Here is a 15,922-nt window from a genome sequence, read left to right on the forward strand (position 1 = left end):
TATTCACGAGTGTGTGTATATATAAAAGGGCTAGTATTTTTTTAAAGATATTTATTTATTTGAAAGTCAGAGTTACACAGAGAGAAGGAGAGGCAGAGAGAGAGAGAGGTCTTCCAACCGATGGTTCACTCCCCACATGGCCACAATGGCTGGAGCTGTGCTAATCAGGAGCCAGGAGCCAGGAGTTTCTTCCGGGTCTTGCATGAAGGTGCAGGGGCCCAAGGACTTGGGCCATCCTCTACTGCTTTCCCAGGCCATAGCAGAGAGCTGGATCAGAAGTGGAGAAGCCAGGTCTTGAACCGGTGCCCATATGGGATGCCGGCGCTTCAGGCCAGGGCGTTAATAAAAGGGCTAGTATTCACCATAGACTTTCTGTCTCTGCAACTGGAGAGGGGGCATAGAAGCAATAACATCCTAGTGGGGCCGGCGCTGTGGTGCAGTGGGTTAAAGCCCTGGCCTGAAGAGCCGGCATCCCACATGGAGTGAACCAGCAGATGGAAGACCTCTCTCTCTCTGTCTTATCTCATTCTGTAACTCTGTATTTCAAATAGATAAAATAAATCTTTAAAAAAATAACATCTTAGGGCTGGCGCCACGGCTCACTAGGCTAATCCTCCACCTGTGGTGCCGGCATCCCAGGTTCTAGTCCAGGTCGGGGCGCCGGATTCTGTCCCGGTTGACCCTCTCCCAGTCCAGCTCTCTGCTGTGGCCTGGGAGTGCAGTGGAGGATGGCCCAGGTTCTTGGGCCCTGCACCTGCATGGGAGACCAGGAGAAGCACCTGGCTCCTGGCTTTGGATCGGCGCAGCGTGCCAGCCATGGCAGCCATTTGGTGGGTGAACCAATGGAAGGAAGACCTTTCTCTCTGTCTCTGTCTCTCTCTCTCTCTGTCTCTCTCTTTCTCTCACTGTCTAACTCTGCCTGTCATAAATAAATAAATAAATAAATAACATCCTAGTAGCAATGAGAACAGGTGGTGCCCAAATCTGGGTTTCTAAAGTTGTATTTATTCACTAATTTGAAAGGTAGACTTACAGAGAAAGAGAAAGAACTTCCATCTGCTGGTTCATTCCTCAAATATCAACAACAGCCAGGAGCCAGGAACTCCACCCTGGTCTCCCACATGGGTGGTAGGGACCCAAGCACTTGAGCCATCATCTGCTGCCTCTCAGGTGCATTAGAGGGAAGCTGGACCAGAAGCAGAGGTGGGCATGATCCCAGACACTCTGATATGGAAAGTGGCAGCTTAACCTGCACCACTATACCTGCCCTATGCACCATGGTATCTGATGCCATTTTCCAATAAAAGAAAAATGGAAAAATGACTTGTCCTAGGTCTAGAGCATCCTGTGCAGAAGTTAAGGAGCGCCTCAATAAAACACAGTGATAGGAGTATGTAAAAAGGGCTATTACCGCCAACTGAAAGAGCTCTCAGTGGCTAAAATAGGAACTGACTAACAATCAATAAGGCTGTATTGGTTTATAACTCAAAGTATAAAGTAAATATCCATGAATCTGCTCTAATATAAACAAACAGGGGAGAAGAGACAAACCTCCTGCTTTGACAAATCCAAACGGTTTATGTAGAAACCCTGTCCTTAAGAAAGTGGAGCATCACTCCCCCCTTCCGCAGTGTGGACTGTGAGTGGTGGCTTCCTGTCGAAGAGTACACTATGAAAGGAGGGGAAAACCTGATAAACACCTCTCCAGCCAGGTGATCCAGATGAGTGTCAACAGTGATATCTGTGTTGACAGCATGTACCCCTGATATGATGTGATGAAAATGGCACATAACCCCTGCAGTCTTCCTCCTCAAAGCCCAGCACTCCCGTCTAATGGTGAGCAAAACATGAGACAAATCTCAACTGAGGGTCACTCTACAAAGTACCTGGCCAGCATGCCTCAAGTTGTCAAGGCCATCAAAAACAGAAAGCCTGGGAAGCTGTCAAAGCCAAGAGCAGCCTAAGGAGAAACGCAGACTGAGTATAAGGATGGCCTCTAGATGCACCTGCTGTTCTTGGGGCAGAAGGCTCAGGTGGGGTGCGTGCACTAACAGGCACTCACACACAGCCTAGGGAAGTGTGTCCATGAGTCTAGCTGCAGCTGCCACCAATTTTCTTGACCTCCTGTGAGGTCATAGGATGCAGTTCTTGACCTCACAGTGCCACACAGATAAAAATGCTCCAGGCTGCGCTTGAGAAATTAGGCTTTGGAAACAGACCTGATTTTGCCTCCTACTTCCCCATTTAATTTCTTGTTCTGGGGAGATTACTAAATCCTTCTGGGCCTCGTTTTCAACCTTTTTTTTTTTTTTTTTTTTTTTTTTAAAGAGAGAAGGGCTGGTGCTGCGGCTCACTAGGCTAAGCGCCGGCACCCTGGGTTCTAGTCCCGGTTGGGGCGCTGGATTCTGTCCCGGTTGCTCCTCTGGCTCCTGGCTTTGGATCGGCACAGCATGCTGGCCGTGGCGGCCATTTGGGGGGTGAACCAACGGAGGAAAGACCTTTCTCTCTGTCTCTCTCTCACTGTCTAACTCTGCCTGTCAAAAAAAGAGAGAAATAGAGAGATAGAGAAGGAGACACAGAGAAAAGTCTTCCATCCTCTGGTTCACTCCCCAGTTGGCTGAAACAGTCAGAGCTGTGCTGATCCAAAGCCAGGAGCCAGGCTATTCTTCCTGGTCTCCCACGTGGGTGCAGGGGTCCAAGGACTTGGGCCATCTTCTACTGCTTTCCCAGGCCATAGCAGAGAGCTGGATTGGAAGTGGAGCAGCTGGGACTGGCGCCCAGATGGGATGCCAGCACTTCAGGCAGCAGCTTTACCCGCTACACCACAGCACCAGCCTCCCACTTAACTTGGTAAACACTAATAATTTACTGTTGTACTGTGCATGATTCACATATATACTTCCCTTAATTTAACATAAGAAGATTTGAGAATAATTTACATACCATAAACTCACCCATTGGCAGTGTGTATTTCAGTGTCAGTTCCACAAATCCGTACGCGTGTGCACTTTCAGAACATTTTAATCACCTCCCCAAACTCCTTTAAGCCCATCTGCATTCAGTCCTGCTCCCACCTCAGCCCCAAGTAAACTGCTTTGTGTTTATATAGTTTTGCCCAGTATAATTTTTTAAAAATTTGGTAATCAGAGATGAGTATTTGGTGTAGTAGTTAAGATGCCACCTGGGACCCTGCAGCCGGTAACGGGCTCTGAGTTCAAGCCCTGGCAGTGCTCTCCACGCCAGCCTCCTGCTAACGTGCACCTGGGGAGGCAGCAGGTGATGGCTCCGGGAATTAGGTCCCTGCCACCTATGTGGGAGACTCCCATTGAGTTCTTGTCTCTTGGTTCCAGCCAGGCTGTTGCCAGAATCGGGGAAGTGAATCAGCACAGGGGAGCTTTGTGTTTGTCGTCTCTCTCTGCCTTTCAAATACATAAAATTAAAATCCAGCAATAAAAGGAGATTCTCAAACTAGATGCTTTTTAGGTACAAGCAGGCTTTAAAATGATGGCAACCCTACTGTTCAAAAGTGGGCTGGTTTTAAATAAAGGCGGCCATCATCGTTATCACGCGTTCATAATACGAAAACAAATTTTCTAAGACGAAAATTGAAGTGAAACTCTAGTCTGGGGATGGTAGAACCTGGATGGTGGGCCAGGCCAGTTACAGGCTCTGGCCACGCCCACCATACCTGCGCCCCCGCCCACGCAGGGGTCGGGCGTCCGCGCCCCACCCTGCCAAGCCTTCCTGTTGCGCAGGCGCAGCGCTCCCTCCTGCTACCGGATCTGGCGGGGCTCGCAGCCCGATCTCGCAGCATCGATCGCGATCGCTCGGCGATTGCTTCTGTCTGTTGTTTAGCTATGGCGCGCGCCGGGCCACACAGACGCTGCTGGAACGCGAGTCGGGGTCTCGCTCAGTGCTGAGCGCCGAGCGGGGCCTAGTGGGCTATGGAGAAGCCCGGCTCCTTGGCGACGGGCTTGCGGTGCCAGAGCTGGTGCCTGCGGCGGGTGGGGATGAACGTCGAGTGGCTGCTGCTGGAGGACGGGCGCGAGGTGAGGGGGAGGGGTCCCGCTGAGGCGGAGGACGGGGCGAAGGAAGCCGGGGGAGAAGGGAGCTGGGAGCGGGAGGGGAGCGAGGCGTGACGGGGGCGCCTGGGGGGGCAGGGCTGCTGGGGCCGGGCGTTGAGGAGTCCGAACCGGGGATCGAGTAGGGGACGGGAGGGAAGTCGGGGCCGGCTCGAGGGGAGACCCGCGGAGCTACGAGCCGGGGCCGAGGGCAGCCGGGCCGGCAGGTGCCGCTCCGAGAGGCCCGGGCCCGGGGGGCGTGTGGCGGCGGCGGCGGCGGCGAAGGCCGGGGCCGGGGTCTCACGGAGGAACTGTCGGGGGGCCGGGGCGGACGCAGGGCTAGGGCGCCGACTTTGTCGAGTTTCTTTCGAAGAGGATCCCGAGTGTGGGATTGTGCCCCTTAAAATACTCTTCTTCCTTCTTTTCAACTTTGTATTGGGGGGGGGGGGCTGGCGTTTGGGGATGGATCCCGTTTATCCCGTGACTCTGGGTGCCGCCGAGTGGCATCCCCCTGAGGTGGGACAGGGGTGGGGATTCAGAATGCTCCCCGGAGGTGGCTGGTGTTTGTTCATACAGGCATCAGCGTCAAATTAAAAAAAAAAAATTTTTTTTGTTTAAGGAAAGTCGAGGCACGATTCCCGCTGGCGGCCGCTAGCTCTGGGTAATGGGCCTAGCCAGGCCGAGGGAATCGCTAGAGTTCGATTGCTGTCAGTTTGGGAAGGAGAACTGGGGTGACTGGGGCCCTCTGGACTTCGGAGATAATACGTATGAAAGGGTCACTTGGCAGTAATACTGGTGATAGGTTATTATGCCTTAAAGACACTTCGATTATTAGATGTTTAATTAGTTTTTTTGTTTGTTTGTTTGTTTTTGGTAAGCTAGATAGTCTTAATTTAGTCTTCCAAGTATTTGTTGAACGCTGAGAGGAACAGATGCCAACTTGTGCCCTCAAAGAACTCAGGCCGGGCGTTGTGGCGCAGGCGGTTAAGCCAGCACCTGCCGCCATACAAGCCCTCTGTTCGAGTCCTGCCTGTGGCATTGCCATCCAGCTCCCTGCTAATGCGCCTGGCCAAAGTGCTGGGGCCTTTGCCACCCACATGGGAGACCCAGATGGAGTTCCGGGCTCCTGGCTTCTGTCTGGCCCAGCCACAGCCCCAGCAGTTGTGGCCATTTGGGAGTGAACCAGCAATGGAAGATATTCTTTCTCTTTCTCCTTCTCTCAATTTGTAACTGTGCCTTTCAAATAAAATCAATAAATCTTTTTTAAAAAATTGTTCTGGCTTGTGGGGAAAGGGGATTGGCACAGTACAGCAGTCAGAACACCCTGGGGGCTGTGTGACGGGGTGGTGGATTACTTGCTGCTATCCTAGAGGTGTGATTCTTCTAGTCCTGCAGGGATTCAGTCCGGCTTTAAATGTTGCCAGAGGAGGGGGTCGCAGAGGGTTACTTTGTATGCTGCGCTTTGGTTAACATCAGCAAGACCTCTCTGCCTCCAGGTGTCTCTGCTGTCCAGGTGTTAGTTCCTGGGAGTCACATTAGTCATTCATTCTTGTAGCCTGAGCCCTGCTGACCTTTCTCTGCATGGCCCTTTCCAAAGGCATATACCTTTGAGAAACTTAACCAAGTAAGACACCAGCACCTGAGTAGTGTAGTTATACACAAAATTAACTTACACGATCACTTGTTTTTGTGTACATGTATAATTTATTTCCTATACCTATTAAATTTGTTTTTTATTTGAAGGGCAGAGAAAGATCTTCCAACTGCTGGTTCACTCCCCAAATGTCAGCAACAGCCAGAGCTGGGCCGCACCAAGACCAGAAGCTGGAACTCAGTCCAGTTCTCCTGTGTAGGTGGCAAGGTCCTAAGTACTGGAGTCATCACCTGCTGCCTTCCAGGGTATTCACTGGCAGGAAGCTGGAATCAGAAGTGGAGTCAGAGGGCCGGCTCTGTGGCGCAGCTGGTAAAGCTGCCACCTGGAGTTGCCGGCATCCCATATGGGTGCCAGTTCGAGTCCCAGCTGCTCCACTTCCGATCCAGCTCTCTACTATGGCCTGGGAAAGCAGTAGAAGATGGCCCAAGTGCTTGGGCCCCCGTACCCGCGTGAGAGACCCAGAAGAAGCTCCTGGCTCCTGGCTTCAGATCTGCCCAACTCTGGCTGTTGTGGCCATCTGGGGAGTGAACCAGAAGGTGGAAGACCTCTCTCTCTCTCTCTGCCTTTTCCTCTCTGTAACTGTCTTTCAAATAAATAAATAAATCTTTAAAAAAAAAAAAAAAAAAACTGGAGCCAGGACGGGAACCTAGGCAGTCTGATATGGGATGTGGGCATCCCAAGCAATGTTTAAACCCTGGGCCAGATGCCTGTCCACACATAACTGCATCAAGACCTTGCACGTTCATTGCACTTTCACATCCAACTGTAGAATAGTCAGGTATTAACTCATTCCTTTAGATTTAATTGCTATGGATTAGTTTATTTCTCCAGAATAGCTCAGTAGCACTGGAGTTTTGGGGCAGTGGGATGGGGAGAAAGAAAGTACCTGTAGCGGCCGGTGCCGTAGCTTAACAGACTAATCCTCTGCCTTGTGGCGCCGGCACACCAGGTTCTAGTCCCAGTTGGGGTGCCGGATTCTATCCCGGTTGCCCCTCTTCCAGGCCAGCTCTCTGCTATGGCCCGGGAAGGCAGTGGAGGATGGCCCAAGTGCTTGGGCCCTGCACCCACATGGGAGACCAGGAGAAGCACCTGGCTCCTGGCTTCGGATCAGCGAGATGCGCCGGCCGCAGCGGCCATTGGAGGGTGAACCAGCGGCAAAAAGGAAGACCTTTCTCTCAGTCTCTCTCTCTCTCTCACTATCCACTCTGCCTGTCAAAAAAAAAAAAAAAAAAAAAAAAAAGTACCTGTAGTGAGGGCAAGAAGACTATAAAGGACTCCTGGACATATTCTAAACTCTTGGGTAGATTAGTGGGGCCACTCCTGTGGGGAGAGACTGTGCAAACTGAGTGAATGGTAAAGACATCTTGGGAAGACTTAACTCAGGACCCCGTGTGGAGGAGAGGCCCGCCAGGCCTGGCTACCTGCAGGATCAGGTCAAAGGCAATAGCTGGAGCATGGCCTATAGTGTGTGAAGAGAAATCTGAATCAAAGCTAGGAGATGAAGTCTTAGTGTAATGGCTCTCCAACCACAGCACAAGCTGGCTTGCACAAGACTTCAGGGGGTGTGCTGCTACATTTGTAACAAAGGTTGGTTCCCGCCTTCCCAGTTCCCCTCAAAGTCTCAGAGTTCCTCCCATTTTATTGAAGGGACTGTTGTAAATTATCGGGATGGATGTCTTTAAACTTCTTAAGTTAATCCAAAGACTTGTGGCGAAAAAAAATAACTAGAGTTATTGCCTATTAGCTAGTTCCCAGGCCGTGTAAATACTTCGGATGTGGGAAAGTGGGAACTGCCTCGCTGTCCCTGTGCCGTGCTCCCTGGGTGTCGTCCCACAGGGAGACCTTGGCCCTCAACACTGCATGGGTGAGAAGAGGTGCTGCTGAGCGTCTGCTTCCCTTCACAGGGTTCACACACGTGTGTGTGTGGCATGTGGCATGCGTGGTGTATATGATGCATGCAGCATGTGTATGGTGTGTGTGGCATGTGTGAAATGTATGTATGTGTCTTCTTTTTTCCCCTTCTCTTCTCTTTTAGTTTGATTTTCATGAAGCTTCCTCCCCTAAGGGAAAGAGACAATTCTCTTTTCTAGAGAATTTGCTGGTCTTCTGGAAAACAGTGGATGCCATGCCTAGGAGGAAAGAGATCTCAGTAGTCAAGGTGGGCAAGGTTAGGATGATCTAGATCAATAGTGTCATCAAGTACATACACTTGTGAAGCTGCGGTAGATGGGAACAACATCCAGCGTGAATTGGCACTTTGTTGACACTCAGTTTCTGTAGGAAATTTAGTTTTATGTTTTTGTTTTCAGGTTGTTACTCATTTTCATTTTGTTTGAAAGGCAGAACTCTGTGCTGGTTCCCTCCCCAAATGCCTGCCACAGTCAGGACAGGGCCAGGCCAAAGCCAGGAACCTGGAATTCCATCTGGATTCCCTGTGCCTGGGCAGGAACCCAAGTACTGGCGCAGGAAGCTGAATCGGAGGCGGAGTAGCTGGACCTGAGGCCAGGCTCCCTGACGCAGGATGTGGGTGTCAGGTGGCGCAGGCACCAGCTGCCCACCCCTCATCTTATGTTTTGAGTAGTGCTGAGATTTCTGGACAAGCTGATTGCACTCTTAACTGTAGTGTAGGTGAACATCAGCATACGAACAAATACTCACACCAGACAGTGAAGGGAAAGAGGGAAAATAATATCTCCTCCTTTCTCTGGACTCAAAGTATATAGGAGGCAACTTCAGAAAAAGGTACCATCTCCTGCCTTTCCTGTACTGTGAACCCCAGCTACCCACGGTGGCAGTCAGTCTGTTAAAATGGAGTCTGAAATACTTCTTCTCTTAGAAAAGAAGCCACCTAACTGGAAAGTGATGTAGAATATGGATGACAGGTAAATTTTTTTTGAAGATTTATTTATTTGAAAGTTACAGTTATATATATAGAGAGGGAGAGATAGAGTTTTTCCACCTGCTGGTTCATTCCCCAGATGGCTGCAACTGCCAGGGCCAAGCTAGGCTAAGCCCAGAGCCAGGAACTTCTTCTGAGTCTCCCGTGTGGTTAACAGGGACCCAAACACTTGAACCACATTCTGCTGGTTTTCCAAGGCTATTAGCAGGGAGCTGGATTGGAAGTGGAGCAGGGGCCGACTCTGTGATGCCATAGGCTAATCCTCCACCTGCAGCACTAACATCCCATATGGGTGCTGGTTCAAGTCCCGGCTGCTCCTCTTCCAATCCAGCTCTCTGCTATGGCCTGGGAAAGCAGTGGGAAATGACCCAAGTCCTTGGGCCCCTGCACCTGTGTGAGAGACCCAGCGAAAGCTCCTGTCTTCTGGCTTTGGATCGGCACAGCTCTGGCCATTGCAGGCACTTGAGGAGTGAACCAGCAGAAGGAAAACCTTTCTCTGTCTGTCCTTCTCACTGTAACTCTACCTCTCAAATAAATAAATAAAAATCATTAAAAAAAAAAAAAAGTGGAGCAGCCAGGATGTGCTGGAGTTGCAGGCAGCTGCTTAACCCTTTAGGTCACAATGCCGATCCCTATGGGTAAATTCTTTTTTCTTTTTTTAAAGATTTATTTATTTATTTGAAAGACAGAGTTACAGAGAGGCAGAGGCAGAGAGACAGAGACGGAGGTCTTCATCCGCTGGTTCACTCCCCAATTGACTGCAACAGCTGGAGCTGCACCAATCCGAAGCCAGGAGCCAGGAGCTTCTTCTGGGTCTCCCATGAAGGTGCAGGGGCCCAAAAACTTGGGCCATTTTCCACTGCTTTCCCAGGCCATAGCAGAGAGCTGGATCAGAAGTGGAGCAGCTGGGACTCGAACCGGTGCCCACATGGGATGCTGGCACTGCAGGCAGGGGCTTTACCCGTTACGCCATAGTGCCAGCCCCCAGGTAAGTTCTTAAACATTCCATTTTGAAAGAAAATATGGGGGCTGGCACTATGGTGCAGCTGGTTAAAGCCCCAGCCTGTAGCGCAGGCATCCTATATGGACACTGGTTCAAATCTGCTGCTCCACTTCTGATCCAGCTTCCTGTTAATGCGTCTGGGAAAGCAGTAGAAGATGGCCCAAATCCTTGGGCCCCTGCACCCATGTGGGAAACCTGGAGGAAGCTCCTGGCTCCTGGCTTCAGCCCCAGCCCGTTGTTGTGGCCATTTGAAGAGTGATCCAGTAGATGGAAGACCTCTCTCTGTCTCTACCCTCTCTGTAACTCTACATTTCAAATAAATATTTAAAAAGGAAAGAAAATATGTATTAATTCAGGGAACTTCTATAATTAGTGAAATTGTAGCAAACCATCAACTGAAAAACTTCAGAATAAGAGTTTTGGAGAATCCCCGGAACATTTTAAAGGAAAACAAGTCAGGTTATGAGAGTTCCTAGTTACTACTCTGTTCTTGTGATAATCCAGTTTCCAACTTCTGACGTATAAAACCCGCATCCTAGAGTTTGGCAGGACCCCCAGGCAAGTTGTCTTTATTCTGTCCATTCACAGATATTTGCTGAGCACCATTTCAGATAAAGACAGATAAAGCACCTGCTTATGGTGTTCATATCTAGTAAAGGGGAAGGGAAAAGTAAAACAAGACAATTTTGGAGCGTGGTAACTGCATGCTAATAACATGAAGAAATGCAGTGGAGGGGCAGATAGCAACTTGAGGTAAGGGTGATCAGTGAAGGCCTGAGGAGCTGAAACTTGAAAGGTGACAAAGCACCGCATGAAGATCTGAGAAATGAGTGCCCCAAGCCAAATGGACCAGGGAGAAGGCTCCCAGGTGAGTGGAAGTTGGGGTGGGAGGTGAAAGAATGAAGAGAAGGCGGCCTGATGGCTGAAACAGCTAGCATCTGGGCTGTGCTGAGACTAAATGAGACGTGAAGGCGGTCAGGACGTTGGCAGCTTTACGACCTTGGGGAGGAGTTTGGATCACTGGAAGATTTTAAAGAAAGAAAGGAAGTTACCTGATTTAAAGTTCATATTACCACTCCAGCTGGTGTGTGTGTGAAGAATAGAGTTACGGAGGATGAAAACAGGAACAGGAAGCCCAGTGGTTTGGACTTGGGTAGGGGTCATGGGGATAGAGATGAGTGGACTGAGATGTGTTTGAGTCACTGCCGTAGAATCGCTGCCTGTTGCCATCTGGGGCTGAGGAGCAGATCGATCAAAGAGGGCTTGTGGGTTTTGGGCTGAGCAGTTTGTATAGATGGCAGTGTCAGTTACTGAGCTGAGAGCTTGTGGAAACGGACTAGATTAGGTCAAAGAGAGTCGCGGGCCTCTGTCTGAGAGACAGAGGAAGACAGGCGTGAATCTGAAGATTTTAAAATCGATAAAGTAGTTTTCCAAAAACCACAGGTTGTGATTTAATGTTGCCAGCTAAATTTGCGGTGTGGATCATTAAGGAGGTGGCTTGTGCACTGAGAACCACAAGCGTGGAATTCTAAGCCTGGATGACTGAAGAGTTTCACTTCCCGCCTTCGCTGGGCTGTGTGAACCAGACAGGTCAGTCTGGAAGGCATGCCAGTTGGGAATTAGGGTTCTTTTCAGCCTGTCCCTGTGGGAGACAGAGGGCTTGGACTCAGTGCGGACACTTGGATTGGATTATGACTGAAGCCATGCTCAGACTGTATAGTAGAAGCTTTCTTGAGAGCTTTGTCTTTGGCTACATCCCATTTCAATATATTTGTGTCTTGAATGAAGGTACAGAAAGCGTATCAATTTGGTGAATGATTTAAAGCTGCAAGGAATATTGAGTATGTCTGATCTGGTGGCGGATTAAAAATCAGAAAAGTGTTGACAAGCCGGTGTGATAGGCTGAACTAACAAGATGAAATTAAACAGGGATCAATGTAAGGTCCTGCACTTGAATCCAGATTTTCCCAACTAGACAAGTACGGACTGGAAGAAACATGATTTAGCATAGCAGTTCTTGAGGGAGGGGAAACATCTCCAAGTCTGAGGATATACTGCCAGTGCACTGGATCTGCTTTGAAAGCTAATGCCATTTATATGCTGCAGTGGTAATATCAAGAACTGGGAAAGTGATGCTTGGCCTTGATTATGTAATGGAAATTAAGTTTATTTTTCTTAATATGGTATCCAGGAATAAAGATAAGCTAGGAGTTCTTTCACAGATCAATTAGAATGACAGAAATTCAAACCCATACATTGGTAGGAAGTTTAAAGTAACTAGGTTCCTGAGCCAGGAAGACAGAAGACTTGGTAGGTAGCTGTGACTCGGAAAGGGATTGGGGATTTTCTGACAGTGCCCAGGACAGAGCCTCAGCCGATGGATGGAATTAATAGGAGAAAGGACCACTGGAAAATTAAGGGCCCGTCTCATCTAAATGCTGTGGTTCTTGGCTGTGTTTTAGATTTGTTGATTGGGATGTGTGGAAATAATTCCTTAATGTCATGGGTGATTGAACCAGATGACCTTTCCAGGACCTCCTAACCTTGACATTCCATGGTTAATCCTGTTCAACTTCCTCTTCTTGTAACTTCTTTCCTTTTTCTGTGTGGTGGCTTTGTGGCAGCTGAAGAGGAGAAAGCCAAGGATCTATTTAGGTTCCACAGGAATCCGGGTTTCGTAGGTCAGGACCTGTGTACCATACTAGTTGATAAGCTTGTAGAGGGCCTCCTTATTCAGCATAATGGTTGATTGTGTCTGTTCCTTGTGTTATCTTCCTAGGTGTCTCTGGGACGAGGATTTGGTGTCACATACCAACTGGTGTCAAAAGTCTGCCCTTTGATGATTTCCAGAAAGCACTGTGTTTTGAAGCAGAATCCTGAAGGCCAGTGGACAATTATGGATAACAAGGTACAGGAATTCAGAGAAAGAGGACTAAAGATTTTTTAAATTTTAATTTATTATTAATTTTTTTTCATAGATAATTTATGGAGCAAAATGCAAATGGTTTACTCACTGCCCTCCCACCCCATTCTCTTTCCCAGAGGCAGCTACTGCTCTGTTTGTTTTAGATGATGCTAAAATAATTTCCCACGACTTAGATTGAAGTTGGTGCCCTTAAAGTGAACATTTGAGTTGGGGGCCGTAGGTCCTATTCCAGAAACTAGATTAAATTGCAGTGGGAATTGACCCTTTTGATGCAAGATCCAGAAACCCTAGAATCTTCTGTAGCTTTTGGAGTTCACCAGAGGGAGGAGAAAGAAAATGGGCTGATTGCATTAAGCTCCTTCCCTTCCCCACTGCTTTAAATCAGAGCAAACTCCCATCCCCCTCCTTGACCTGTTTTTCACATAAAAAGTTCATTTTATATATTTTCAACTACTTGAACAGCAGAGAAACAGAGACCAACAAATCCAGAGAGACAATGGGTTATTTTCCATCTGCTGGTTCACTCCCCAGATGTCTACAACAACTAGGCCCTAAATGGCCACAACAGCTAGGGCCAGACTGAAGCCAGCAGCTGTGAACTCCAGCCAGGTCTCCCACATGGGTGGCAGGGGCCCAGGCAGTTGAGCCATCATCTGCTGCCTTTCATGATGCGTTAGGTATCAAGTAGCTGCTTAACCTGCTATACCACAACGCCTGCGCTTTCCATATTGTTTATTCTGAGGGAGATTTCTTTTGAATAAAAGGTTTTTCTGCTTTTAAAAAAATTGAAAACCACTAGTCTAATGGTGAATATACTGAAGGAGGTAAAGTAGTATATAGAACTCAGCAATTAGGAAGTAGCTAAGTGTAGGTGTACAATGTATTCGTGTATACAATGTATTGGTCATTTCAGTGAAATTTCTTCAGACAACCATTCACACTGCTTCACTGCTCTAGTTGGAAGGAACCAGGATATCCAACTTGCTTGCCCAGCAGCCTCATTTTGCGTGTAATAAAATTACTAGATTGAGGCAGTGTTTTCCCAATCCCATTATCAGAGGACCCGGGTCTGAATCCCGGCTCTGGTCACAATTCCAGCTTCCTGATAGTGTGCATCCTGGAAGCAGCAGGTGATGGCTCAAGTTGTTAGGGTCTTGCCACCCATGTGAGAGACATTTATTGACTTTGTGGCTCCTAGCTTTGTCCTGGCCCTGCCCTAGTTATTTTGTGCATTTGGAGAGTAAACCAGTGGATGGGAGCTTTGTCTGTCTGTCTGTCTATGTATGTCTCTCTGCCTCTTAAATAAATAAATAAGTATTTTTAAAAACCACTAGGTTTCAGCTTTTTCATACCTTCCTGCTCTGGAATTGAATTGGCACTGTGTTAAAGAAGACGGTATAAATGCTAAATTTTGCTCAGCACTTTTACCAAGGCAGTATGAGGAGAGTAGAAATTGACATTGAGGGGCCGGCCAGCATTGTGGTGTAGGGAGTTATGCTGCCACCTGCAGCCCCAGCATCCCACATGGACGCCAGCTATATCCCAACTACTCCACTTCTGATCCAGCTCCCTGCTAGTGTGCCTGGGAAAGCAGCGAGAAATGGCCCAGGTGCTTGGGCCCCTGCACCCACATGGGAGACCCTGAATAAGCTCTGGATTCCTGGCTTTGGCCTGGCATAGTCCCTGGTGTTGCAGCCATTTGGGTAGTGAACCAGCAGATAGAAGATTCTCTCTCTCTCTCTCTGTCTCTGTCTCTGTCTCTCCCTATCTCTTTTGGTAACTCTACCTTTCAAATAAATAAACCTTTAAAAAAAAAAAAAGAGAAATTAGCATTGAGATTATTTAGTTTAATCCCTTATTATGTGAATATAGATGAACCTGAGGCACAGAGAGAGAAAACATCTTGGCCAAAGCCTTCCATATAACTGGTGAGTGATTGAATGAACCAGGACTAAGTCTTCCTGCTGTACCCTATTGTCAGATAGCAATAAAGGACATAAGCAATGGGCTCTACTGGTTTCATGACTTAATACTATAATTGTATTATTATAGAAAATATTTATATGGGCTTGCAGTATTGTAGAAGTGGGCTCTCTGCAGCTTCTTTCTTTGACTATGTGCAGGACGGACATGATCTGTCTATGAGATATACAGATTTTGATAGGTTAGGAAGTGTTCTCTGAAGGCCGTCCATGGGGATACAGAAGCAGCCTGTTCCAAAGACAGATCACAGCCATGCTCTGGGGTTGCCCTCCAGGGTTTGCTTTGCACTCTTTCTTCCAGGGCTGTTACCTCTCAGAATACCAAGGAAAAGTAGCTTCCTGATTCTTTCAAGTCTTTGCTGTGCAGTTGTTTTAAACCTCTTAGCTTGGTTTGATTTATTAAAGAAGCTGTGACTGAGATGTCTAATGGAGCAATTCTTACAAATAAACTTCCCTACTATTTTTTTTTTTTGGCTTAATAAATGCTCTCCTTCTCTCTGGCGTCTTCTTGGAGTGATGCCACCGCAGCCCTCTTCTGGTGATGAGGGATTTGAATTTCAGCAGCAGGATTTATTGTTAGGGTCATGTTTGAAGTTTTTTGCCAAATCTCTTTCAAGGGGTAGCTATTTCTAATAGTCCAAAGCTCAGAGCTACATTCTTTTGTCATAAAAAGATAAAACTCTCATACTGGAATTGCCAGAAACTAAGAGCTTAAGTATAGGTATAAAAAATTGCAACAAGTACATTTTGGTTTAAAATTGACTTTAAAGAACTTGAAATAAAATAATTCTTTCTTTTTTAAAAAATTTATTTATTTGACAGAGTTACAGACAGAGAGAAAGACAGAGAGAAAGGTCTTCCTTCCGTTGGTTCACTCCCCAAATGGCCGCTACGGCTGGCACTGTGCTGATCTAAAGCCAGGAGCCAGGTACTTCCTCCTGGTCTCCCATGCAGGTGCAGGGGCCCTAGCACTTGGGCCATCCTCCACTGCCCTCCTGAGCCACAGCAGAGAGCTGGACTGGAAGAGAAGCAACCAGGACTAGAACCCGGTGCCCATATGGGATGCTGGCGCTGCAGGTGGAGGATTAGCCAAGTGAGCCACGGCGCCAGGCCTATAAAATAATTCTTAAAAACAAAACAAAACTGGGAGGGAGGCTAAACCTGCACACAAAATACACAAATGGTTCTGTGTTTTGTAGGTTGCAATTAATTGGGAAACACTTCAGATGGTCCATGCTTTCTTTGTATAGGTATCCAGCTCTTTCAGGAAATCTGTCATTTCAGAGTTATAATCTGAAATGCTGTAGAGGCTCAGACATGTCTTATGTGAGTGAGCCTTTCCCATTCTCCTCACACCCTCTGCTATTGCTGGTCACCTGCTGCTTGGAGATTCCTAC

General features: G+C 47.9%; 1 protein-coding gene across 2 annotated transcripts in view; it reads left to right on the forward strand.

The window, feature by feature from the left end:
- The first annotated feature begins 3,821 nt into the window (after positions 1-3,821).
- RNF8 (ring finger protein 8) overlaps positions 3,822-15,922 on the forward strand; it is a 38,856-nt gene continuing 26,755 nt past the window's right edge. Inside the window, exons 1-2 of one of the 2 annotated variants that reach the window (XM_062186044.1) lie at positions 3,822-4,049; positions 12,397-12,525. In XM_062186044.1, coding sequence (XP_062042028.1) covers positions 3,945-4,049; positions 12,397-12,525 — 234 coding nt within the window. In that variant the 5' untranslated portion in view covers positions 3,822-3,944. The remainder of the gene's footprint in view (positions 4,050-12,396; positions 12,526-15,922) is intronic. The other variant, XM_062186042.1, reaches the window with a different exon arrangement.

This window comes from Lepus europaeus, chromosome 3 (assembly GCF_033115175.1).
Source record: "Lepus europaeus isolate LE1 chromosome 3, mLepTim1.pri, whole genome shotgun sequence".
NCBI lineage: Eukaryota > Metazoa > Chordata > Mammalia > Lagomorpha > Leporidae > Lepus > Lepus europaeus.